Below are 27972 nucleotides of genomic sequence, written 5' to 3'. Positions count from 1 at the left end.
GAGGCGCTGAAATTCTTGGAGAGAAAAAGCAAACTGGGACAGAAGCTCACAATAACTATTTTTTATTACATTACAATAAATAGGAGCAGTACAGCTTGACAAAAAAAATGACAGATTCCAGATCACCTCACAGCACATACTCCTAAAAACATTAAAAATTTTAAAACAAACCGTCTTTTTTTTTTTTTTCCCCTCCTTATTTTAACTTAATGTCTGGTATGACCAACATTCCTAGGTCACGGAACCAAATGATGGAAAAACTGGATCACGCTGCATATGTTCCACACCAAATAAAGCACAATGTACAAAATGTGCATGTTTCAGTTTACACTATACAAAAATAGTTAAAATACATTCCAGGTAAACATATTACATTAAGAAGTCATTCTAGTAAGAAGTTGGCACTCAAGAGGAAAAAGCAGAAGTATTTTCAACATGAAAACACAAGACAGTGGAATAAAGAAATGTTAGGAAAGATTTACCATCTATGTAGCTTTATGTAAACTTGAGACAAAATGATTTCTTTACAGTTTGATGGTCTTTGAAGGTAATAATTGTATTGCTTCGTAGTACAGACAAGAGCAGAAGATTGTGTGTCTGGATTTACCCATTACAGAGATCCTGTCATTGTAACAAAATCTATACAGTGAAACTTCCAAGTTAGCAAAAATTTTAGGGCAACGAGACTGGTGAAAAGAATTACATTTCAGTTTTGTGAAAACCAATGATAGAAGTTACATTAAGTTACCAGAGTTACATAAAGCTACTGTAAGAAGGTGTTACTCCCTGACACATGGCAATTTAATGTATTAACGTGGTAAGTGATTCACATGTTCGTTTAGTAGTTGCTGTCGGAACAGACAGCATCCACTGTGTTCTTTGAAAGCATTTCAAATAGGGAAAGACAGAATAATTTTAAGATCAACATGTGCAAGCTGCAATCCAACATGCTTCACCAAATCTCAACAAATATTAAGACAAAACTGCACAACAGTGGCAAGGATGTGTATTTTTCTTTTTTTTTTTTTTTTTTAAAGTAAATAAGGGCTAAGCTAAATAGGTCTTGCACTAATTTAATTAGATTGGTACCTACAGATCACATTTACTGGAAAAAAGACCTATTTTATATATAGCTTTATATTAGAGCTATATAAATCCACATTTGATGACTAAGACATTTCCGCTAAAATTCCTCTTAACAGTTTTTAGTTAAATTAACATAAGAATTTTAGACCAGCCCTAATTTTACATGCAGTGTGACTCAGTTACCGAAAACCTTCGAGTAATCTTTAGACTACTTCCATTTGCTCAAGGTATACTATCCGCTTTTGCTACGTTCTTCAACTATAATCAAGAGTGTCTAAAATGTGCAAATAACTAACTTGTTTCCAAAATGTTCTAACCTTGGAAGCTATAAAATGTTTTGCAACATTAAGAATCTGGTTTTATTCCTTATTGGTCCGTATGATATGTTAGGTTCTCCTATTGCTGTCTTTCAGAATATTTCCTCATCTAGAGTATATTTCACATTGAAGCTGAAAGGAGGGGAGCGGGTCTGGGTTTTGGTGGAGGGGAGCTGGGGGCGCAGGCAGGGCAAGGCATTATTTCTCTCAGCCACATTGAAATTAAAGAACACGCAGCAATCCCAACAGTATACGTCCCCTGCCAGCTTAGCAGCTCTCCACCTACAAAAGTCACTGTGGGGTTTTCTTTTCATAGAAGCAAAAGAACACTCTTCTCATGCAGTTGCACCTCTGACGTCCTATAAATGGTCCACGTAACACAGGTATATAAAAATTACCCTGTGTAAAACTTCCACATCTTTGTTTAGGTATACCTTCGGTTAGGGCAACGCTGCTATACCCTGTTCCAAACTTTCCAGTGTCCTGAACTATCCTACTTCAATGTCTTGCATTTTTTTTTGATATACCAGAGTCACGTTTTCAAATTTTACTCTGCAGCTGAGTTAGGTACTATGAAGAAGCGTACCTTCAGGAACCCAGGCCTTAATGAAACGATCAAACAATGCAACATTTACAGTAAGACAATAGAAACTGGCAACACTGGAATTAGTGGCTCTTACTTTAGTGCAGAATAACTAGACTACTGCAGTACCAAAAATGAAAGCTTCTGCAAAAATTAATTAATTCTGCATTAATTCCAATTAAAAAAAAAAAGGTGAGGGGTGGGGCAGGTGGGGAAATCAGAAGAACTTAATCACTGAGAAAGACAACATTAAAATCTTGGTCTAGCTTCATGACAGTCTAGACACTGGAATGCCACTCGTCAACCGTTTAATCTGTGCAACAAAACTAGTACTTCACGAACATCACACAAACAACATTGACTCTGGAAACCATGTTCTATGCTGACGCAAATTCCACACCATTTGTATGGCATAGTGGATTTCCAAATTATTTGCATGAAGCAGCTAAATTAAACTCATTCATTCACTCATTTGATGTTCCTAGAATTTAAAATTCATCCTGTTTTGCACAAAATGGGCATTTGGAAATATTTAATGCCGCTCTTGGGGGAAGAGAGAATGTTTTACTTCACTGGATAATTTAGGATTCATTCTGATTTAATTGTGTGGTAAATTCTGGGTCCATATATGAATTAACCTAAGAACTTGAATCAACTTATCTGTTAAGGCTTTCTAGTATTTCCTAGAGACACTAAGGGTGAAATCATGTACCTACTGAACAAAGCTATGTAGAGATTTGCCACTGGGGGTCAGGAGAGCTAGGATTTCACCTTGGTCTTCAGACAAAAAGTTCGTGAAAGTCTTAAAGCAATGCATTAACAATAGCAAATCAACCTAATTAGAACTTTTACTTTTTCCATTGCCAGATGTGCATTGTTGTCTTTTTTTTATTTTTTATTTTTATTTTTTATAGAAAAAATAGAGTATTTAAGGAGCGACCATGACAAATTGCGGTGAAATTTTTTTTGTGAAAGATTTATCTTTACATTCATTAAAGTTGATCTGAAATGCTACAAGACTAGATGCCTAGAAGCAAAATCTACAGGAAGACTATAAAGGCTTCTGGTCTCTCTATATTGCAGTCAGTCTAAAACAAAAGAAAGGCTGAAATGAAAGTCTCTTTTGCTAACTAGTCCTTTTTCCCAACCAGATTTAAAAACCAGAAAATTAAAGGGGATGTTAGAATGAGTAGAGCATCATTTCATTGTTTGGTCTGCACACAGAACAGAAGTTCACAATCAGTAAGAAAAATAGGAAGTTAGCAATTGTGCATGCACCAACGAGTCCTAAGACAATTCTCAGGTTTTTGTGTGTGGTTTTTTGTTTGGTTTTTTTTTTTTTCTTTCACAGGCATCGCTAGTTCAAGAACCAACAGTCAAAGAATACTGGCACTTTAAGAGGAATGAAGTTTCCACTGTCATTTAAAACAAGCATTCAGGTAAAGCTAACAGGATCATGAAGCAGAAAGTAAAGTAATGCTAAAACAAATGCTAATAATTTAGTGTAATGTACAAAAATTACTTAAGTACTTCTTAATAAGGATAAATTGTATTTACATAATTATACACTTTGTCTTTGTCTTCTTTTTCTTCTTTTTACCGTCTTTGCTCATCTTCTCTTTGTGTTTTCTGATTTCTCGAACTAGTGTATAGAAGGCATCATCAACACCCTGAGAAGAGACATACATGCACACATTAAGATCCCACTAACAAAATTACATGCCGGCTTAGGTACTGCCTGTTTTCACCCAACCTGATCAGGTGAAGTGTGTTCAACCAGCAGTCAGTCTGTTTTGCTGCCTGCCAGGCGAGGTTACACTGTCTTGTCCTTGCTGAGGCTTTTATAATGTTCCCTCAAGTAGACTGGGTTGGGGGAACTGCAGGGGCAACAGTCCTCTCAAGCATTCCTCCTTGGGAAGGGGTTATCTGGGAAAAACATATTCAGATGGAAGGGGAACTACAGTTGTCTCCTGCCGCCTAAGAGGAACGCATCTGACTGCGTCACTGTGCACGGGCAGAGGGCCTGCAGGACAGCAGCTCTGGGGAGTGGGCTGCCATCGTTTTAACAACTAACCCTGGCTGTTCCTCTCCTGATTTCTGAGGATCCCCGAGATGCTCCTCGTCTGAATGAGCTGTTTTTACGCCAGCAAGAGCTAGCACCTGCCTGCCCTCTTTCTCAGCTGTTCCACCAACTGGGCTTACAGCAGCCTGCAGGTGATGTACCGCTCAGGGGTTGACCACAGATACCCCATCCGTCCAATTCCATTACTAATGTGGGAGGGAAAGTACTTCAGTGTACTGCCCTCATCTCCATCTCGAAGAGGGCATGTGTTGTTCCACCTCAAACTAGAAAAGTGTAGGTACCACGTTTAGATTATAACTATGTATATTATTGTTACAGAATAAAGTTCTGAAGCATTAGCTAGCTTTGGTTTATGCCTTAATAATCTATACACAGCTTTAAAAAGTAAATACCAATATTTGTAGTAAGAATTCAATACCAAAGAGGTAAGTTATGATTATTCGACATACTCAGGTCATTTCTCAGGCACACTGATACAATAATCACACCACAGTTTTAGAAATCTTTACATATGCAAATCAATCAAATCAAGCCCATATTCCAATGATAAATTATTATTTGATAAATCATTCTATTCAAATTATTTAGTTAAACACACACGGAACACATTATCTATGGTGCTGTATCAGGTACAGTCAACTTAAAATCTCCATGGCTCCCATAGTTAAGCTACAGACACAAAAGCTAATGTTTCTTCATGTTGAGTAGCTTTTCATTTTTTGGGGGTTAATAATAGTTGACAAAAATTAACTCTGGTCAAAAGAGACCAGCATACCTAAAAGCCTGATATGAACCATTATCAAGTACAATGTCATACGGTATACTTTGCAACAACTTATTTACATGTAACTGTTTATTCTATTGCCTAGCTTTCCAGTTGCTCCAAATTCCAATCAAGTCCCTGTGTTCTCCATCAGCCTTTACATTTAATAGTTTGCATACTGACAGATAACAAGTTCTCTTGATTCTTCACTGCCTTACTCCTTATATTAGCCTTTAGATAGATCAGAAGTAGTTGTATGATGTTAACATACCACAGCAGCCAACTGTACCACTACAGAACTGGGCCTAGAGATTTAGCCCTACAACTGGCAGGCAGCTTCCTACCTCTTGTCAGCTACAAAGTTTGTTAACAGTCTGTTTACTCCTGTATCCTTGCTTCAGTAACAGAACTGAAAGTGAACTCTGAAAAAAGCACAACAACAAAAAGCCCGAAATCACCTAATTCATGACTGTTTCAGTCAAACACCAAACAGTGATGAAACTTAATATGGCAAGTCCAAACAACAGTGAGGTGTTCAATAGCTTCACTTATAAAGTAATGCTCCCAGTATAACCCAAATTTAAAATCTTTACATTTGAGTTCATAAAACATTTACAGATAACTGATGTTCGATCAAAGTCCTTGGCAGCCTATCTCCCAGTACTAATAGCACACTTTTGCAGGGTCTTGAAATATACAAAATACAATTGCGAATAACTTATTCTACATTTTAAAATCCTATTGATCAATAGGAAATTGACGTAGCATGCCTAATGGAAGAGTAACCTTGTTTCTGGAAGAGATCATGTCCCCCATGAATCATTTGAGAATTAGAAACGCTTGGTATTATTTTACAGAGAGCTACTGTATTTTCATTGTAACTTCAGCATTAATACTCAAAGTGAACATTTAGCAATGTTCATGCAGCGAAATGATCTAGAAGTAGTGACGGTTCAAAGTGCATCTACTGCAGTTCTCAGCCAGCCAGCAGGAAAGAATTAGACATCAGTCACAACAGACAAAAGGAGAGTTTCATTCTTAGAACACAAGAATGTTATAAGAACACACAACGTTCTTCTACAAGACTGTTCACATTTCCCTAGAAAACTACCTTTCAGTACTTCACGCTCATCATTAATCCATTAGAAAAATAACCATTACGAGGACAGTCATCGGCTTTCAGCGGTGTCTTCAAATGAGACACGCTAAACAAAAATTGCAATTTAATTCTTCAAATGAGCATCCCTCCCTCATTAAACTGGCTTTAAAATAAACACAGAGAAAATAACTAGTATAAAGTAATATCCAGAGACTGCGATGGGCCTTTAAACACATGACTTCAGAATTAAGGCTGAAGTCTCTATTCTACCTAGTAAGGTGACGATCTTTTAAATACAGCCCATGTTGCAAAATACTAGGGAACTGACTTAGCTTTCACCCTTGCATTTACACCTTTGTAGATGAAGCCTTTAAAATTATTAATTATGTATTCAGTAGTTTGGTCCTACCACAATTCCTCTTAAATTCAGGTAATAAACATAATGTGACATACAAAACTACGTTTAGAATATTTGTGAATTAGAACTGGAGAACTCAAACTGAGATCTTTCACTTTTCAGTCTGTGGATTAAATTTTAAACATAAGAGTGGATACTCTGTTTACAGAAGGTCCCTCAAGGCATCAGTACTGTAAGATCAAAGGCAGTCAACCTTTCCAGTTACTTCTTTCAGTAAGAAAGGACTGCATGCAGCTGACCTTCCTCCCTCCAACAATGGAGTTATTGTGTGCAAGCTTTTTGGAAAGCAAAAGATGTACTGAATGAATGCTTTAAATCCAGGCCCAGGATTAAAAACTCAAAATTCGCTGTGCATGCTCAGAACTATACCACACTGCCTCAATAAAGGTGCATTGACAAGAGCTTGCTCCTGGCACTTGTTTTTCCAAAGAGCAACTACAAAAGGCAGAGAGAACAGAAAAATCACAACTGCTCCCACAGAGGCAGCCTGCTGCTGGCTACAACTGTTCTTTGGAGCACCACATGGTCCCATGACCATACAGGAGTCTGGATATGCTGCTGCATGGTTACAGGCATGCACGAGACTTGGCAACTAACCTGGCTATCAATCGGAAACCCTAAATTCACGAGGAATTGGGAATCCCTTAATGCCCCAGCCCCCAAAATAGATCCTTAAACAGGTTTTAAATTGTAGAAAAAAGTTTTTTACATTTTGTACACTTCTAGTACTACGGTATCATCATTAAATTACAGTTTTAATCAAGAATCTAGAATTTTTAAAATTCCAATCTAGAACTTTTGTAATGCAAAATTTTTACTATTAACCCAGATCAATCTGAATTACATTATCTAGACGTCTAATTTATACCCTAGAGAAACTTTTTGTTATAGTATGCCTTTTACGAAAAAACTTTAATGCTTTCAAAGAAAGATCTTTTGAGGATTTTATACTGAGTTTTAGGAATTTCTTATTGCTAGTTGGAAATGACAAACGGAGCAAAAGAAGTTATGTACTTTCTGCCTTACTGTGCAACAGCCAAAGGAACGAACCTCTTGGAAAGCATCAGTAGTTAATGGTAATCTGGGTAAAGTTTTCAGATACCTTGTACAAGATTAATAAAACTAAGAAGGCATCCCATAAGCAGCAAGAACATAAACCGTATATTCCAAGAGGTAGCAAAACACTCTGAATTATTAAGTTTGATTATCCACAGACAAAAAAGGAAAATACTGTCTATCACAGCAAACTGTGTTATAAAGAATATTTTTGAAGCCTCAAATCCCAGCTGAAAGACTCACATCATTAGGTGCTGCTCTCCTTGGCTATCTACTATACATCAGACTGAAATAATACATATCTTCTTAATAAATATGAACTAATACAAGCCAGACTCTTTTAAATGCCAGATTTCTTACTCCACTAGAATCACTACTGAACTACAGTTCTACGGAGCTGTACCACAATAATTTTGTGATGTGCTTTCTCCAGCTTAACCTCCTAAATACAGAGTTGCTGAAATGACTGATCAATACTACATAAAATTCACTTGAGTATAAAGACAAGTGTTGTCTCCCCTCAGTAGATGCTCTGGAAGCTCTAGAGTCTTATATCGAAGACTACTTTCTAAATAAGGCATGGGAGGAGAAAAAAAACCCAAACCAACCACAAAACAAAACCAAAACCCCAATGATGTCCATTGTTAACAAAAGAGATTCCCCCATCTTGGGGGGGGGGGGGGGAGTGGGGGGTGAGGGGATGGGAAAGGGAACCAAAACAGAACCCACCACGCAAAAGCCCCAAAACATACTTCTCTCAGACACAGGCAGAAAGAAAGTAGCAAGCACATGTTTTGCTGAGCTATCAAAAAGAATCTGAAAAGATGCTTTCACTGAAAAAATAATGAAAACCATAGTTCCCACCGTCCTGTTCTCCTTCCCCCAAGGAAGTCCACAGAAAGGAAAAGCAGACAGAATTCAGGATCTTTAAATTCCCAGTATACAAAAAGACTTTGAGGTACCACTACTTGCTGACTTGCTGTTAGTAAGACAGCAAGAAATGGCGAAGTTGGTTTTCAGAAGGCTACAGGAAGAAGTCTTAAGCAATTTAATTCATATTGCTCTCATCAAAAATAATCTTGCCAAGCTGCTGTTAGTAGGTTTTGATAAAAAGGAAAGAATAAAACAAGGTATTTTGATGGCATCCATTTTATTAAGATATTGGATACAAGACTGGGGAGCTTCATAACTGAAATTTCCAACTTCCTGCAAAGGAAACCTGTGATACAAACAGTATCACAAAAGCATATCTTTTTTTTAAGCAAACATCTAAAGAATTATCTCAGAGCAGTCATTCATCACTTAAAAGCTGAGAATATAATAAGCCCGAGAAGATCTAGTAAAAACTGATATGAAATACAGTTTCTCCTCCCTCCCCTGGAAAGGGGCATAAAACTCCCTTATTGAAGGGAATATTCCTACAGTTGTGAGAGTCTCTTTAAGATACAAGTCAAATTCCACTATCTCTCTGCAAGATGTTCTGAAGTGTAAAAAATCACTTTGAAAAGCAAACAGTTTTCCTTTTACACAATGTGAAATTCCAGGTCATCCTCCTGTGGAGCAAGTATATAACAACCCACTCTCTGCAGTGGTGCAGTAAGAGGCAGAGAATTAATAGGATAGTAATACATGCAAGGAGCTATTCTGATGGCTTGTTCAAAAAGCACTGGAAGTGATTTAGACTAGCACTTCTTCCCTCTCCTCCTCCCTTTTTTTTCTTACAGTGGAATTTGCAGATAAAAAACAATTTTGTGAGAATTTGGGTACTGGAGTTTTGGTGGCTTTTTTTTGTTGTTGTATTGTGTTCCATCCCCACCCCCTCCAGTTTTACCTCACTGTTGCCTCCCCCTGTCAAAGCTCTCAAAAAAAGTGAAACCCTACCATTTTGTCCAAATGTGGATTACTCATGGCATTAGGGAAGACAAAAAAAAGAAAGCTAATATATTTCTCCAGATGATAGGATTTTTTAAGCTGGGAAAAAAACAAGGGGGAAGTGGCATGGCATAAGGAAGGGCCTGACAATTAAATCCTGAATACTAGCTGCTAGCCAGATACTGTTTTGCTGGATTAGAAACCTGTTTCTGCACCTGAAGAGGACTATAAATACTAGATCCTCCCCCCTCAGTTCATCAACCTGAAGATCCAATCAATATTCACTTCAACAGTATCTGCAATAAAACTTTTTCCTCTTAACTTCTTGACACAAAACCAGCTCTCCATTTCACAGATGGAGAACTTGATATGCAGTAAAGACTTCTTATTAACCTATTTATCAAAAACCCATGAAACAAAGCAAATCCATAGGACTTGGGTGTTTGGCAGGAATATTATTCAGGACTGCTATACTGAAATCTGATTGGTTTTATATCTTAGATTATGTCATCAATTAACCGTAAAAAGTCTGATTTGCAAGACACTGTCAATCATTTTCATTTAGCAAGTGATTTGTAAAACTCACCCTGTGACATTACAAAACTTACCCTGTTACATTACAAGGCATTTTTTTATTTTCACGCACCCTGGAGTCTTTTCTTCTTTGCTGATTTTTTTCACTCTGTACTGTCGAATCTCTCGCACCAATGTATAAAAAGCATCCTCCACTCTCTGCATTGTAAAACACAACTCCTTAAAAACTCCTTCATTAACAATTGACATATTGGGACACCCATCGCAGGGGAAAAACCACAACAAAACCACTGAAATTATGAGCTTTACTTGAGAGAAGTATATGGATCTCCATTTATATGTTTAAAATGCTAGGCTTGCACATTTGCTGCTTGATAAATGCTTTTTAACGCAAACAAGAGAGTCAAACTCAAATAATGTATTGATTATCAATTATTGTGAATATCTACATTTCAATCCCTCCTTTTTTCTGCACAAGGTAATACTTGGACAAAATAAGAATTATTTTCTTCCACTGTATACCACATTGAAAGTAATACTGCTTGTGTTACTGCATCTTTTCACACATTTTTCTGGGCATGGATGTTTTTAGTAGGCACAAAGCATTGTTAGATTGGTAACCACAGGATACTTATAAACACACAGTTAACCACCTTTTAACTTCTTAACCACGTTGAGAACCTGTTACTGGTTTGGGCAGGCAATGAAAAGTAAGTTTGTTTATGTTCTGTTCTTTATGTAAGAAGGTCTACTTTCTTTGCAAAAATCTGTGGAACAAACTAACAAAATATAAAAAAAGTCTGAACAGGTAATTTCTTAAGAGGTTACAAAGGAATAAAATCTTCTAAGAATACAAAATTTTGGGCAATATTGTTTTTAAAGCTACTTACTTTACAGAGTAAGCACTGTACTATTAGATTTGGGAAAAGGGATATCTGAGTCATGGCAAAGTGCTTTTAAGCACCACCTTAAGTATATGATATTTCAGAGTAACCTTCAAGAGTAACTACTTATTGTAATTATAGAAGTTATTCTTCCATGCAGAAAACACAAGTTCATTATTATCATGTTCACATCAGCTTGGTTCACATCAATGTACAAGGCACACCTAATCTGTTCCCTCTGGGCCAGACTCAGGCAACCCTTAGCATCCCATAAGAACAGCTAAGTGCAAAATGCTTGTGAAGTTCTGTTGCTCAGATTTTTCTCAGAGCTTTTCAAGTATTCAAGGGATGACACAGAGCTACCTGTTTCACTTCTCTGGTCTCTCACCCCACCCTTCTGAAGCTTTGTGTTTAGGCCACTTGGAGATGAGGATACCATAAGCATTTAAAAAAATAGAAATAATTAAAAAAAAAAGAGTATGACAGCTGAAGATATCTTTAAGCGTATCGAAGATAAAGTACAGCACCAGCTTTAAATTATAATATCTGTTATTTTAAAGTGATTATATCTGTGTATAAACTTAAACATTTAGACAAATCTGTGAGGATGTTCTTGTTTTAACAAGATGCAAAAATGTTTAGTTGCAGCTTTTAAAGGGGAGAGCAAATCTCTGCCTTACTGTCCATCTCATTACTTGTCTCCTCAGTCAGATCAACAGGGTTGTCAATTTAAAACAAACTCACTATTTGAAAATAAAAACAGAACAGACTGATGATCGTGGAAAACAGTACAGCCATTTAAGCCACAAAACTTTATTTCTACCCAAACACACAATCTGGGCTTTTATTTGGCAGATTTTTCCATAAATTATCTCTCCAACCCATCTTCCTATTATGCGCCTATTTAGTAAGAAAAATAGGAACATTTACTGCCACAGTTACTGGGTCATTTTGCATGAACTGTGCCATAGGTTATCACATTTAAGACTCATTCTTAACATGCTACTGCTTATCCCAGGGTTCTTCTGAACTACAGCCACTTGAATGTAAAGATTAAATGAATTACATTTATTTCTTGGATTGTATTTCTCTGGTGTGTACGATGGGCTCTGTTAGGATGTAGTGAAGTATTGATGGGTGACAAGTATTCTTACATTCCAGGTCTGAGAGTTTGCAAGATGTAAAGGAAGCTATTAAAAACCAGCAACACCCAAGTAAAGCTCATACTTTCATGTTTTCCTGGAAGGAATTGAAGTTTATTCTTGAAGAGGAAACAGTAAACATTGATCAGCTGCTGTGGGCCAAAGCACAGGCTGTACAAGAATCAACGTTTTTGCAAGTCTACTGTTTTGCAGTAGAAATACATAATTTGATTATGGAGCTTTCACATGAGTAATTAGATAACAATTCTTCACTCAACGTTTATTACCAACTTTCCCATCACCAACAGGAGCTGTAATTTGCTTTAGCAATGCGGAGAGAGGGAGAGACACAGACAGAGTGAGAAAAGAAAATACTACTACTGCCATCACCAAGAACAGTCTTATGAATCCTGTTGAAAGAAATTATTCTGAAAGAAAATCCATAGAGACATGCTTGCTAATTTCATTAGCACAAGTTGAGATTTTAAACAGTCAGGTGCCAGTCTTGTAAGCTTAAGAAGTCATTTTAATACCCATTTCTTTTAAGATTCTTCAGTATTTTCCCTTAAATGACCATGGACCACGTATCTAAAATATGATTAACCAGTTCTTTTAGCTGTCAAAACTGGAAGCAAAAATATCCTTTGGCAGATATGAAAAGCTTCAAAATCTAAACTGCTATTTACTTTAACAGCCAAAAGAACCCATGGCCTCGAGGCAGTGTTTTCAAGATGCTTTTGATTCCTAGGAGACAGCCAAACATTCAGTTTAAAATATGGCTATGTGCAAAGAAAGACTATTTCAAATACAGACTAAAGTACAAACGGGAATTTTCACACGCTCCGCTTCTGTAAAGGGCGCTTAAAGGAAACTAATGAAAATTAACCTTGACATCTCAGAAGTGTTCTGTATCCACCTTTATATGCTTTATCAGAGCTGGTCTCACATAAAATTATTCAGGAGGATGGAAACAAAAGGAATGCTACTCACTTGCATAAAAGCACTCCCAACATAAGACTCTAGTGGTAAGGTCAGCTTAGCCAATGCTGAAGAATAAACAACCTGCAAAAGTCTACTAGCTTGTGTAACTTTTAGTTTATAGGTTAAAGCTGATTTTTTGCTGTGTCTGAAACAGGCGTAATACTTCAAAGGACTGTTTGGAAACTTTCTACAACTCAGCCACATGCAGAACCTCCACTAGTTGGGGAAGGAGAGGATGTTAAGCTGATCATGTAACAATCATAAGGTAAAATACAAGACATACATAAGTAAATTTATATTAAATACTGCACAAAATGATGATTAAAGTTGCAAAGTTAGTCACTCCAAAGTTAAGAAGTGCCAGAATTACAGCTGCCTGTCCTGCCTGAATTTCATCTGTTGTACACATCCATTTTCTGCTGCACCTATTTATCTTTAGGTGAGGTAAATAACAAACCTATTTCCTTGGCATCCTGGAGTCATTCAGCACACAAGTTGGATGCTAGAATTTTTTTCAACATTACAGAAACTTTTTTTTTTCCATGGGGACTTGTTCTTGGAAGGGACTAAACTTTTTTTGGAAGAGCGACACAAACAAGTGACATGAAAAAAGCTCAACCCACGTTGTAAAGTCTGACAAAGTTATATGTAATTGAAAAAGTTTTAAAATGGAACCTGTACCCATGAAATACACTAAAAATGGCTTGGAGTGAAACACATACAGTATCATTACACAGATATGACAAATCTTAAGAAAAAAAAATATGGCAAGTTGATTCAAGCAAACTGTCTAAATTATCATGTATTCATGAATCTTAACTGAGATGCAGGAATGAAGTTCTGTAAATACTGCACTGATTACTTCATCAGACCAGGCACAGGTTCTCAACTTATTTTTGTCACAACTTTGGGGCCTCACCTATTGTCCATCAGCCAGCTGAAATAACTGTAGCGCTTTTTTAACAACATTCTTGTTATTTAGGTCAACTTCTTCATTGAACACTTCAAAAGTGTGTTTAAGTATATATTCTCAACAAGACCTAATGCTTTGGTGAATCCTTTACTATTCTTACAATAATGCCCACATAGCTGCTTCTTTTTTGAATTCGATACTAGTGGGACAGTTGAAATGTTCCAAGGAAAACAAAATCCTCCAGTCAAATCACATTTGGGGTACAGCCTTACAGCTTTTCCTTGTGTAACTCACAGGCAAATGGAAGCCCACTAAAGAATACAGGATGCAGCCTCGGTGTGGATCAATCAAGTTTGCCTCTCATCTCTTCTTGATAGTATTGATAATATTGGAGCTATACGCTCATGCAGACAGGGAAGAATTTTAATTTCAAGCTTATGTCAGAGAAAAAGCAAAAACAGCTATCAAAATAAACCTAAGAAATTCACACCCTTCTGCGTAATTGTGAAAGGATGAGTACAAGTGATGCAACATGCCTTACAAAACCACCAGTATTGACATGTGTTTACATTTAGAAATAGGATTATTTTCATAAATTACACTACATTCATTTCAGTCAGTGGTCTAATTGAAAAAAATTAATAATCTATAGCCTTATACCCACGTTGTAGGGTCTGCTAAGCTAATGTTTCACCGATGAACTCAATGAATTGTATGAAAATTCACATAGGGATTTATTTGGCTTAAAACACAACCTTTTTGTGGTACGTTAAAGTTTACATCTTTATTGCCAGTCGGAACCAAATAAAACCAAATACACTAACTTTTAGAACAACTTATCTCTGCCCTTCATTTCAGTGTTTTTCATCTTACCTATTTTTGACCTTGTCTATGAATTTTTGAAAAAATCTTAAAAGACTGAATTATTTAGAACCAAGGTATCATTTTGCATGAGTATTCAATGCCATAGTTTAAAAAAAAAAAAGTGCCTTGTCAATCAAAACAGACTAAGCGGCCAACTCCTTTCTGTTTCCATCTCCCATTTCCTTCCCCAGAAACCCTTCTGATTCTTTGAGCTTCGGCAGAAGTGGGGTATGGGAAAGGATGCAAGAACATGGTGAGGGCACCTTCAACAGGGCATTAGTGCTGATGTTTCAGTGTGGTGGTAGGTGCGTACAGGAGGGGAAAAGAAGGTTCCCACTTCTAAGTATTCACATCAGACTTTCTACAGACTCCAGCAGTTACCAGGGCACCATCTACATTTGTTCATACTTGGAAGTTCTGCACGTAATCAGAGAGGACCAGATTTTTTTATTTTTAGCCAAGGACTGAATTCTGCCCAATAAAAATACAGTCCACAGGCCACATGCAACTAGCAAAATGGTTGAATCCCGTAGTTAAAAAAACTACTTTGGAAGATGGGGGTATATGCACGTGTGTGTATCTAGACAATGCCTTTATTTTTATATATGCCAGGGTGACTGAAAAATTGTAACATGTAAATGCAAATGTATACACACAAGGACATACACATATTTAGATGATATTGCTGTAATTAAGGTAGATGATCGTGCTGTAATTAAGGATCAGGTTCTTCCTCCAATTCCCTTTTGCCTTCTCAACAGTATTTTATTATCACAGCATCTTATGAGGCAGTTTCATAACACAACATGTTATGAACGGCACTGCAAAGAAATCAGCAACCATACCTAGTGGTTCCAATTTTCAGAAGCCAACATTCTCAAAAGCCTCTTGGATATCTTTATTTTAAAATCCACGAGACACCTTTAGGGACTGCTTATCTGTAGAAGGTGTAAAGCTCAGCTGTGAAAAGCAAAAGCCAACAGTCCCTTCTACACCATTTCAGGCACCTCCAGAAATATAAAGTCACAGATAAAAAGACGAATTATAGAATAACAGTTCCTATACGTCTGATCTATTGTCCCCTGAAACAAGTACAAGCCTCCAACAGACCTCTTAAAAGTCTGAAAGATAAAAAAGCAGATAGTACTTTGTGTAAACAAAGATTATAAAACTGGAGTGGTGATTTTTGAGCATGCAATTGTGTATGGACTAGGCATGGTGGGGCTGCTTGTAGGAGTAAACTCAGGTGGGTAGGGAGAAGAGATCTTTCAAAATATCCCATCGTAACAACCCACTTTCATTAAAAGTGGCTATGCAAAAGGAATATTTCCTAAACAAAAGCCTGATGCTCGGTACAACAGGCTGAACAAAGTAAAATCTAGATGTCAGTACAGAACTTCCATTATTTCAAACATCAAAGACAATTTCAGAGTTCTTTTTTTATCCTAACATCCTGATAACAGGCACTAATACAGGACCTTCCAATCAAAAACACTGTAATTATTCAGTCCACTTATATGCCACATCCTTCAGAACACTCTTGTGGCCTAATTTATTCTCAGCCACTGAAGTCAGGTAGTATTTAAAAAAAAAAAAAAAAAGCAGAACTACGCAACAGATACTCCTTCTATTGCCAAAAGTTAGCATTCCTTTTATTGCTCTGTGAAGTTTTACTAACGAGTCCAGGTTTCAGCTTGTCAGGAACTTGGGTGGGTGTAGCAAATTTGCACTAATAAAATATTCATTTCTAATATCCAAAAATAACTTACATACTGTCTATGTGGAAATTCTGCCAAGTGATGCAGCTGATTCTATTTAGCAATTACATTGAGCAGTTACTCAAATTGCAGTATTCTGCTCTTATTTGCCTCCTCCTGCTACACCTAATTCCCAATTCGTAAGTTGCGCATACTCTCTGCATAATCTGAAGTGTTATGAGCTTTTTGGCCACTCAGGCCTGATCTAAACTGTACTGCTAGTAAGTCTCTACTCTTAAAAGAAAAACCACAAATCAGCATTTTTAAAAGGATGCTTTCTTCCAGAAGTACAGAACCAGTTCATCTATATCTGTATAGCTTATCTTTTCCTGAATACACAGATGTACCACTATGTGCACCTTTGTCCCAACAAACCCTGAGAGAAGCACTGAAAGGGCTCTAAATGCTGCCTCTTTCACCTATTCCAGTGGGGCAATAAACGAACAGTGAGCTCTAAAGTCTTCAAAGATTATCAGTTTACACAAGCAATTAATCCAGTAGTTTCAAAACAAGACTTATGGTCAATTGCTTAGCTATAAAAAGGTATATTGGGCATGTCCACTAATACTGAATCAATGCCTTAAAGAAAATTTCCTTTTGTTATTAATGAAAAGGCTTAAACCAGAATAAACTAATTAGCTGTTTGTCTGCTTAATCCTCTTGCTGAGAGAAAAAGCATTTCACCTCTAAGTAGAAGTGCTTTTTATTCTACTAAAACCTATCACAACGTGAAGAATGCTGCAGGCATTTGACAGTGAAGAGTAAGAGGAGCCCAGGTCTCATTCTTTAAGTTTGTGCAACTGAAGCAAATCACACATTAACAAACAGTTACAAGCTGTCAGTGAGTTGACAGAAAGAGACACCAGAAGAATTTCTTCTCTGGAGAAATATACCTATGGATATGACCAAGCAATTGTCAATGCCTAGAATAATTAACATTATGATAATTTAAGGGAGTTCTACATTTGTATCTGGTAAGTTTTCAGCTTTACCTGTCTTGTCTTTGCTGATGTTTCAATGAAAGGAATTCCATAACTTCTTGCTAAATCCTGAGCTTGTTTTGTATCTACAGTTCTGGAAGGCAAATCACATTTGTTTCCTACTAGCACCATTGGGACATCTTCGGAGTCTTTAACTCTCTTTATTTGTTCCCTAAAAAGAAAAACAAACAAACAAGACATTTTATTTAACAGGTATTAATATTAATAGTTTATATGATATTTTAAAACAATGAAACAAAATTAACAGATTCCAAGATCATTCTTTGTTATTTTACTGCACATACACTATTAGAAGCCACCAAAAAAATAAGTTGACCAATCCTGTCACAGTCAAGTTTATCATCTTAGTTAAAAAAAAAAACAAACAAAACAAACGTGAGGTTGACATTTTGTAAACTACCATAGATGTTGATGTCATTCCACTTTTGTTTGACAGCTAATGCCAGAACAAACATAAGGAGCTCTGGTATAAATCTTCCTACCTATCTCTTATACTCGGCACTCATAACACTCAATCCATTTGCTGAGATAACACACTGTCTAAAGCCCTACGCCTGTGTCTCAATTTTGGTTTTGGGGGGTTGGGGTTTTTTCATTTCTTAATTAAAGCCATCATTGCAAACTCTGCATTTAGATGGGTTTTTAAACAGCAAAGACCACTGGTCTGGTTCTCACAAAGAGAAATTTGATAAGGGAGTCCTTTCAAACGCTAGTCAGAAAGCATCTTGAAATATTAGTTAGATGTACTTGGCAAGAATCTCAAATAACAATCATCAATTTCATTACCTTTGTCTCCCCAAATAATCTAGCAGTACATTCCTTAATATAGTCACTATTTTCAGTTATTTGTTCATAAGCCTTCAGTTTCAGTCTGCAAGGTCATCCACAGGTGTGTGAACACCCAGCAGAAACTCCAGCATTCAACTCACAACATTCTTTGAAATAAACTGGGAAGGCCGCCTGATGCAACTCTCTCTTTAAAAGGAAAAACTCCACATGAAAACCTCTACGGTCCTTCTTCCCCTTACATCAATATCTATGCTACCTTTGTCCCTTCTTCCTCTACAACCAGAGGAAACTCATTTGTAATAATCTGGTTAGATAATGAAGAGAAGCTTGTTTTTTCTGAGAGCAATAGATATGTTTTCTTAATTTGTCATCCCTGCTAAGCTAACTCTATTTCTTTTCAAGTCACCTGTACCACTATGTTCAATTAGAAAATATTTTATATATATGAAATTTATACAAAGGCTGGCTAGATCAATTTAAACATAAAAAAGAAACAGCCCTGAAAGTGCCCACACTTCCAATATTGATCTCTCCCTGGGTTAGTATGCAGCAATTTTGCCCCTCAGTTGCAACAGTACTCCCCTGACCCCACAGCTGCTCCAGGGAGATAAACAGGTAGACTCTTACCTACAGAAATAGTTTACTGCTGGCTTAGCTACTCACATCAACACCCTACACTATCACATGAGCTGATTTGCTCACATACAGAAGAAAATGAAACTATGTGACCAGGGCAGTTGCACCTCCTGACTTCAATTACCTGGAACTATCATGGTATACCACCTTATGTGAAGAACTGTAACTTCTATTAGTAAAAAAAAATGCAACTTCAGCTTATGAATAGATGTTGGGTTTGTGGTAATACTGATAGCAAAACACTCCTCGGCCATACAGTGACATGGATCCGACAGCATTATAAACGCTTAACCATGAATAACTCACATTATGTGTTTGGGACTAATCTTAAACTGATGCTGCTAAACTCAGTGATCTTTGGCAGGATTTGCACTGCCTTCTAACAGAACACCCAAGGAGAATTCAGTGTAATAGTAAGCTAGTAAGTTATAAATTATCAGATACAGTAATCACCAGAGAGAGACTGCTTCTATTTCTATATTAGCATAGCTGACAAAAAAGCATGAGTTGAAATTTTTAAGTAATCATGTAAAAAAGATAATTTTAAGAAAACAGGTTGTTTTTTAGCAGTCATTCCAGAGCCCTGATTTTGTGTGTCTGCCCTTCTTAGACATCAGGGCTCACCCATGTTACTCTTCTAGTTACACTCCCCAGGTGTTTCCCCTCCACCCCTAGAACAAAAGCTAACAACTGACATTATTGCCTGCACAGTTTCAATTGTGTTAAGTTCTTCCATCTTGGCACACAAATTTATCTATGGAATGGGCAGAGTTTGCCTTTAGATAAGTCTTCACTATGAATATGCAGAAATACTAAGACACACCAGTTTATACCAGAAGAGCTTTCAGATATTTTGTCTGCCCAACTTGTGAACAAGGCAGCAGGTTTTCAGATTACCCAAAATTCCAGACCTACAAATACACAAAGAAGTTGCAATATTGCTAATTTGCAGATTTCCCCTTAGATGCTATTTCATAAGAGATCATTCTATTACCTAGTGGACGAGCAAGCAACCTATCCACCTAATGCAAGAGTTAGTTGATTATCTTTCCATATACACACCTATAATGGTGAATATCTTCAAAAGACTTTGTATTGTTTATAGCAAATACACAGAGGAAGCCTTCCCCTGTTCTCATATATTGGTCCCTCATTGCACTGTATTCTTCTTGACCTGCTGTATCAAGAATATCCAAGAGACAGGTTTCTCCATCAATTACTACTTGCTTCCTATAGGAATCCTAAGAAAAGAAAAAAAAAACCATAAACCTTGGTTAAACACAAACAAGTAAGATTTCAAATGCCTATAATTCAGGAGATATTAAAGTTGTTTACTAGTAATCAAGCATGACTGAAAACACTCAAGAATTAAAATCCAGCTTTACAGAAGGGCAAGTGACAGTAGAAAAACAGTGTCCTATATTTACATGTTTACAGTAATCCAGAAGCAGAAAGGACACTGAAAGGACGTTATCTGTATTCTGATTCTTCAGTGATTAAGAGTACACAGACACAGAAAAAGGATGGTGTTCTTATTTTGCACAAATGGACAAAAAGTACAGATTGGATCCAGCATCTCCCCTTTGTCTCTGTTAAGACAAGAGCTGAAGAAATTTCTAATCCTGGTTTTAAAAGTTTTGACTTTGTTTAAGCTCACTCAATTTACCAATCTTTTTGTTAAAAGTAAAATTTGACCTGCATTCTATGGATGCTTACAAAAGTGTTGTGCCACAACAATGTACAAAATAACAGAGTTTCAAAGAAAGACAACTCCAAAACTCTATGCCACTGAAAAGGAAACGACGACGTGTAAAAAGCCTTCAGTTTGGGACAGGATATCTGTTTTGCATGCCTAAGCAGGTGCATATTTGTTATCAAAGTTAAGTGGATAAATTTGAAGGTGAAGCTTTTTAGCCAAAACAGACCAACACAGAGTCATATAAAAGCCCTGATGAGCTGGTTCACAGAGATGTTGGAATAAATTATTTCAATGCTATCAATTCAAAGTTTTCAGGTCACTGATTCAAGTGGCTAAAATCTGTACAAAGCCCCAAGCAACTAGATCTTAATGTCTATTTACAGCTCTCTTTGGTGCTAGGCTTCTACAACTACATGGTTTTAGTGACAAGAACATAAGCATCACTTTCCCAGTAACTCTATTTTCTATAAACATCTATACATTCAAAATGAAAATATGTCAATAAGCTTTAAAAATAGGTTGCTGAGTAGTGCCATGAATTATTCTCAGTAAACAGTACTTGTAACAAATAAAAGGCATAAACAAAATCTCAGTGTTACCTTTCAGATCCTTTAGCTAGAGATTACCCCAATATTGCTATTGTTCTTTTTAACACTATACAGAAGTGAACCTAAGTGACTGGGAAGGGAATTAAAAAATTTAAGTTGCAATTCTAGCCAACCTCAGGATGAATTCAGAATGACCCTCCTTCCTTTGTACCCATTTTAAGGCACAGCACACCTACTACTGTGCACTTTCTATCTATTTGTACTTTTACAAAAGGCTCTCCTTCCTGTTGCTCGTGCTAGAAGCCAAGTAGGAGATAATTGTATACAACCAGTATCTTAAACTAAACAAACCCTGTATCTTGAGTGACATATAACAGTATCAGGTAAAACAATATTGACTGTTTACGTTAAAGATAAAAGTTTAACTCCAACATGATTTTGGAAATATTTATTTCACAGATGTGCAAATCCAGTGTTCAAGTAAGAAGTAGGTAAGTTACTTTAGAAACCTTATAAGCCATATTTAAATATTGATACAGCTGAGACAAAGGCACTGAGACAAAGCTCCAATCTGTTTTGAAATAAGGTTAATAGTCTATCTCCTTGCTTAAAGGAAAAAAAAACAAACCCAAACACAAACACACCAGGAAAAAAAAAAGCACAAACAAAAACCAACCAACCAACCAACAGGACACATCTTTATTCCAATTCACTTAAATGCAACAGCAGATCCCCACGTCCTATGATACCTTTATCACAGTTCACAGTGAAGTACTACTGGAACTTCTATCATTATACTAGGCATATTTACAAAGCCTTCATTTTCTCTTGCAATTTGACTGCTGGTTTAAAAATATGAAAAACAGTGCTTGAAAAGCTTGTATTATTCCTTTACATCTTATCACTTCAAAGGAAAAAGAAATTCCCCTCAACCGAGCTCTAAACAAAAGCTTTAAATAATTTTCACAAAATAAAGTCATTTTTAGGAGAAAAGAAAATCACTTTTAAAAACTGCTAGCTTTAGCATGCCTACCATGTTAGCAGTAGTAGCAAAGATGCACCAGCAAAAAGCACAGCACAGGTACAAAAAGAAGGAACACATTGAGATTATATTTGTTTTGCCCGCTTCTGGGGAGAAAATTCTGTCACTAGCTAGAAGGGGGAATTGAGGCAGAAAAGATGTGGGAGAGAAAATTCAAGCTTATGATTTCCTTCCAAGCTACCAAAATAAACGCTTTTTAACCTCCTCCCCACCCCACCCGCAAAACATCAAACCTGAAATCACATTTGTCACTGTAGGAAAGAAAACTGAAGCACCATATTAAAAGCTCAGGTGACTAGGATGCCCAACCCCATCATGGTGAATACCAATGTAAACATACCCAAGATAAAATTTGTTACCATACTGTAGAAATTATCAAGTCCTGCAAAACAGAATGTAGGATGTACCAAAAAGTTATGCTACTACAGTACTTGTGGCACTTATGCTTCAAAACTGAATTGCTGAACCCAAGTGGCTAGATTCCCCTTCAACCATGAAAAAAACAACTTTCTAATCCATACATTTCATAACTTAAAGAAATCCAGTAGCTTTACTGCACATTGGAAGATATACAGTAATGAATGCAATGAAGAAACACCCAGTAGAAGGCTATTAAGTAGAAACAAAATGAAGACTAGAGCTAATTTCAAAGTATTACCTGACTCCAAATACGAATTTCCAATTTTCCCCAGTATACAGACTCAACATATCAAAAAGTTTTAATTTCATTAGACACTTAACCTGCTTTTATTGGCCTTTCACAAGCCATAAAAATCAGCATGAGTTATGCTAAAGGAGTAATAATTCCATCTGTTCACAAGCACTGATAAGAAAATGTGATAGGAAATCTCAGCTATGAACTACATATGGAACTTATCTAAAAAAACCGCCACTGCTTAATAAATGACATCTAAGTAACTATTATTTTATAAAAACCTGTCATACCAGTGATTTAATATTAAAATATCACAGCTACTAAGACTAAGCTATTACTAAATATTGGTGGAATTTCACAGGTGCACAGGTCATTTAAGAACACAGACTTAAATATCAGTATTTCTAAATCAGCCAAGGGATTTTGCTAATCCAATTGAAAAACCTCCGATAGGCAACTAGGAAAGCTGTTCTTTCTCTAGGATATTTAAAAGATTACATATATTTAGCATTAAAACATGCTGAAGCTGTTTTAAAAAAAATTCTGTTATCACACAAGATATCGCAAATAAAGATTTAACAATCGACCAGCAGAGGGCATTAGTCCAACTGTTCTGTGTATTACACCAGATACACAAGGGTTAGTGTACATACAGTTAAAAAAACCACATTAAAAATTGCTTGGCTATAAATCTGCATTTGGACATCTACTTCAAATAAGATATGAAATTATGAAACATATATAAAGCATGTATATTTGAATAACAGTAACCGCCCAAACATTTTAATTCCTCCCCCTGCCCCCTGTCATCTGCTATGCTTAGATTTAAGCAAATAAAATACTCAAGCAGGCCATGAAACTTTATGTTTTCCAAACAAGTTATTTGTTGAATCATTAAGTCTATTCCACTGAAAACAGCAACAACATTAACATTGTAAATGCATCTGTGATTAAGTAACTTGTATATTTTTTTCCTCTCCTCAACTGCATCATGTCTTCACAACATGAGAATCTTAGAAGTGTTGAGTTTCATTTTATTGAATAATTTTAAATCTTTCCTGTGATTAATAACTGTGTAGCTACGGAATCCACTACAGATAACAAACACTCTTTACTCTGTCTACCCCAAAATATTTAGCTTGATTCTTTATCTGTGAGGGAAAATTAGTATTTTGGCAACACCTGTGTGACAATGAAAGAAACAGCAGCAAGTGAGAAACAATACTAGTGACACTACTGAACCATCTTAACTGTTATTATTTATCAGTCAAAGCAACTTTAGCCTTATTCCCTCATATTGCATAAAAATCACTCTACAGCTATTGTTCTTTGATCAGCCCCTACCACCACAATTGCATTTATACTGGAAGCAGTGTCAAGCAACCCTTCTCAGCCAAATGGGCTTCTGCTCAGGCAAGGACTGAAGCATTTAAACCCAATTAGAAGGCCATTCGCTGCAACCAGTTTGCCACTCCAAATCACAGACTCTTATAACAGAATTATTTCTTCCCTACATGATTATAGCACTGTGAGCTCACACAAGGCGATTTACCATGAGTGGGAAGGTACAGTCTGCATCCTCAAGGTCTCAGAATATACAAGACAAAAATGGTTAACTAGTACTCAGACCAAGAACTTGCAGGAGTTGCAGAAGATTAATACTGTTGCATGCAACAAGTTGGGGATGCCGGTAAAACCCATTAGGTTAAACGTTTCTTTCTTTCAGAAGAACATACTGATTCTGGACCACACCACTGTGTTACAGTAATCCTGCATGCTGCTGAATAAAAGCCACAGTTTGGGGATTTTAGGTTCTTTCTAGAAAGAACTGTATTTTCATTTTATTATTTTACATTTAAAAGTATTTGGTATTCCTCAAAATATTTTGCTTGTTGATTAGCAAAATCCTTCAAGTGATTTCAGAAGAGGCATTTAAGTCTTTGTGTTCCCAAACTGTTTACACCATTCTGGCTTTATACTACAACTTACAACATAGAACCTCCACAGTACCTTCTGTAATGTGTAAACACACCTTGAACTTAGGAGGAACACAGATGATCATGAATAAGCATTACGAAGACCAACATCCTCCAAATTCCTTTTGCAAGAAAAAGTAAAATCCCATTTTGCTTGTTCCTCTCAGAGAGTTTTGTGTTTTCTGGTTTTTCAAGTGTGCTTTGGGTTGTTAAGATTTCACATCTTAGGAATTGAAAAAGCTCCTCCTCTAGCGCAAGTCAAATGCTCTTCCTCTCTCCGTAGGTCTATTCACAAGATCTTCTACAAGCACGCATGAGGTTACTTGGCCATGCCACAGAGACATAGAGGCACATTAAGGTAAACTCAAGCCAACACATCTCTATTTGGGGCACTGTCAGGCCCATACTTTGCTGAAGTAGGACGGCTTCCCACCATCTCAGGGCACTGGCTCCTATCGCTTGGGTCTACCTGAAAATGACTACATAGCCATTTTCCAATTTGCGATTTTAAGCCTAGATTTAAATCCTTGTGATTCCTTCAAGTGCCTCATTGTATCAAACTATAAATAAAGTCATAAGCTACAGAGCTTCAGTGCTGCGAACACAAAAATCTTGGGTAAATTATAGTGTCGTTTCTCCTTTTATAAGGTCTGAGGTTATTAAATCCAATGATCCACTGGATATTTCAGACAACACCAGTAATTTTCTTATATTTAAAAGACAAAGTTTGCCTGCTCATTAAAAGCCTTTAAAATATCACAACTTTTAAAGCTTAAATACAATTTCAGATTTTGAGGAACTGTGGCATGTATTTTAAAAAAATCCACTACAGCAGCTACCTTACAACACATTTTCTAGATACAGAAATAGGTGTGTTTAAAAATAAATAAATAAACAAACAAGTAAATAAATTCAGGCTCCAAATTTTTGCTTCATTCACCATAACATTCCAGGACACATTTCTCACCACGTGAAACAAATCCTAATGATAGGAGCTGAGAAAGCTTGACACATACATTTCAGAACTACAAATTTTCCTCCTTGATATTGAGACAGAAAGTCACATTTAAGAGGTAGCATGCAAAGCCATGAAGAGTTTTGCCAAGCATTTTCAAGTGAATTTGGCAAATACTTTGTCACTGAGGTCCTGAAAACATGTATCCAAACTGTCCAACAAAACATGGAAATTAATACCATACTTTGATCAAAATTGTTAATTTTTTACTGCAGCTGTGGTTGCACAGCCAGATCAAGAAGCAGAGCAATTTCCTCTCCAATGCTGGTCCGGTGCTGACCATTATAATAAAAATTGATCAAAGATAAAGCCTTGTTCTATGTTTTTGTGGTAACTGTCCAAAAGCAAACAACTACCATTGTTACTGATAATCTCTCTTCGCAAAAAGTACAAGATGAAAGCGTTTACCTCTATTGTAGGGTCATATTCATCCACAAAGTGATTCTGAATTAGCTGTATTGTCAAGGCGCTCTTGCCTACACCACCAGCTCCAACGACAACAAGTTTATATTCTGTCATTTTTTAGCAGACCTGATGACAAAGAAACCAACATTAAGCAGAAAGAGTCAGGCTCCGACTAATGAGGATGCTGTTGGTGCGTTTTCATTCAATATCACGTTCCTTTACTATTACCAGAAAGCAACTCCCTCCCTGAAAGACAAGACAAAAAGCTATGAGGGAATGCTATTTCTCAGACAAAATTACACATCGGAAACGCAGCGCGGGCGCTAAGCTAAAAGGCGCCGATTACAAAGAGGTACAAAAGCAAGGATACACTAAATTCTAAAAAAAAAGGTCAAAGAGTATTTCTTGCAGGGCTGAGATTCCGCTCTCCGCTGCTTTCTCCCAAAGCCCCGCTGACTCTCGGCGACCTCCGGGCCAAACCGAGCGCCACAGACCCGGGAACCCGCCTCCCGCAGGCGGCGGGGACCGGGCAGGCTCGGCTTCACCTGATGGGATGGCTTCACCTCCCCAACTATTTACCCGCCCCGCCCTCCCCCCCCCCTCACCGGACGAGCCCAGCGCGATCCCCGCCTGCCCCGGGGCTCGGGGTGCCGCTGGCCGCCCCGCCCCGCCTCCCCTCAGCCGGGACGCAGCGACGCGGCCGAGCCGCCGCCGCTGCCGAAACTTTCCGGCCCGGCGCCTCGGCCCCGCTCAAGAGGGTTTGGGAGGAGCAAAGGAAAAAAAAAATTTTTTTTAATAATGTTTGAGGAAAATGGGGGGGGGGGGGTTGACTCGGCATAAGTCGCCGGGCGCCCGGCTCCCGGAGGGCGTTGGCCACCTGTCCCGCCGCCCCCTCCCGCGGCCGCCGAGCCACCGCCCGCCCCGCGGGGAAGGACGGCGGCGGAGGGGCAGAGGGCGGCTGCTCCAGAGGATACCGGCAGAGGGAAAGCGGGGCAGAGCGCAGCCCCCCGCGGGCGGCAACGGGACAGGAGCTGGGAGGCGGCCCCCGCCTGGTTGCCGGCGTTTCTGTCCCTCTGCTGGGCGACGCCGGGAGGAGGAAAAAGGGGGACGGGGGTGGGGTGCCCGGCTCCGGGAAGCCGCACCGCTTCCCCCTGCCCCACCTCGAAGGGTAAAGGGGGAAAGAAAGCGAGCGCGGCGGCTCGCCCCGGTTCAGCGACGTAGGGTTAGGCGGATACCTGCCTGGCGCTGCAGCGGGCCGCGGGAGCACGCCGGCGCCTCCCTTGCCCGCCCCGCCGCGGCGGTGGTGGTGGTGGCTCCGCGTCCCTTTCCGTCCCGGTCTGAAATGGCGGGGGACGAGGAGGGCTGGAGCTGCCGAGGGAGCCGAGCGCCGAGAGGGTGGATGGATGGATGGATGAACGGGCGCGATCGATGCGCTCCGCGCTCCCCCACCCCTTGCGGCAGACCCGGCTCCTCCTCCTCCCCCTCCTCCCGCGGCCGCGGGCGGTAGAGGCGGCGCGGCGGGAGGAGGGGTGGGTACCGCCCGTCGCGGGCACCGGGGCTCCGAGGCGGTGTTTTGTGTGGCAGCATGAGGGAAAGCCCTGCTGGGAAGCGTCCGCTCGAGGGTGATGGAGGGAAATAAGTACAGTTCCGGCGTTTCCTCGCCATTTCCCCCCCCTCCCTATTCGCCGACGGGGACCGGGGAACTGAGGGGGAAGAGGCTCAACTGCCGCCCTCAGGCTTTTTCTGCCGGTTCACCCTGAGGGGAGCGCTCGGCCCAGGCAGGCGTAAGGCAGCGTCTGGCTAAACATAAAAAGCACTTTTATCCGTGGCCGGTCACGAAAATGTCAGCAGAGG

General features: G+C 38.4%; 1 protein-coding gene and 1 long non-coding RNA gene across 11 annotated transcripts; one reads left to right on the top strand and one right to left on the bottom strand.

The window, feature by feature from the left end:
• Positions 1-46: 46 nt before the first annotated feature.
• KRAS (KRAS proto-oncogene, GTPase) lies at positions 47-27721 on the bottom strand. 10 transcript variants are annotated; one of them, XM_075113782.1, is made up of 7 exons: positions 27354-27509; positions 26122-26244; positions 19841-20019; positions 17345-17504; positions 9894-10009; position 9282; positions 47-3656 (listed from the first exon to the last, which is right to left on the bottom strand). In XM_075113782.1, exons 2-7 carry the CDS (start codon positions 26230-26232, stop codon positions 3540-3542), a joined length of 684 nt encoding a protein of 227 aa, XP_074969883.1. In that variant the 5' UTR covers positions 26233-26244; positions 27354-27509; the 3' UTR covers positions 47-3539. The 10 variants fall into 10 exon arrangements, with proteins under 10 accessions (XP_074969883.1, XP_074969821.1, XP_074969830.1 ...); XM_075113720.1 differs by lacking the exon at position 9282 and adding an exon at positions 26347-26364 and having other exon boundaries at positions 9886-10009; positions 27354-27508; XM_075113729.1 differs by lacking the exon at position 9282 and adding an exon at positions 26347-26360 and having other exon boundaries at positions 9886-10009; positions 27354-27508.
• On the top strand, positions 3338-17350 carry LOC142066416 (uncharacterized). The gene is made up of 3 exons (XR_012663704.1): positions 3338-3425; positions 3633-4200; positions 12973-17350. It is a non-coding gene; the product is annotated as an uncharacterized LOC142066416 (long non-coding RNA).
• Positions 27722-27972: the final 251 nt, after the last annotated feature.

This window comes from Phalacrocorax aristotelis, chromosome 1 (assembly GCF_949628215.1).
Source record: "Phalacrocorax aristotelis chromosome 1, bGulAri2.1, whole genome shotgun sequence".
NCBI lineage: Eukaryota > Metazoa > Chordata > Aves > Suliformes > Phalacrocoracidae > Phalacrocorax > Phalacrocorax aristotelis.
Note: the sequence above shows the minus strand (reverse complement) of the source record. Positions and strands in the feature narration are given on the sequence as shown.

Bases quoted from the DNA above. Each gene is read 5' to 3' on its own strand.
- KRAS (XM_075113782.1), bottom strand. From the start codon at position 26,232: ATGACAGAATATAAACTTGTTGTCGTTGGAGCTGGTGGTGTAGGCAAG. The intron at 17,505-19,840 runs GTGTGTATATGG...TTTTCTTTTTAG, and splicing joins GAAGATATTCACCATTATAG to GGAACAAATAAAGAGAGTTA. The intron at 10,010-17,344 runs GTAAAGCTGAAA...TTTACAATGCAG, and splicing joins CATCAGCAAAGACAAGACAG to AGAGTGGAGGATGCTTTTTA.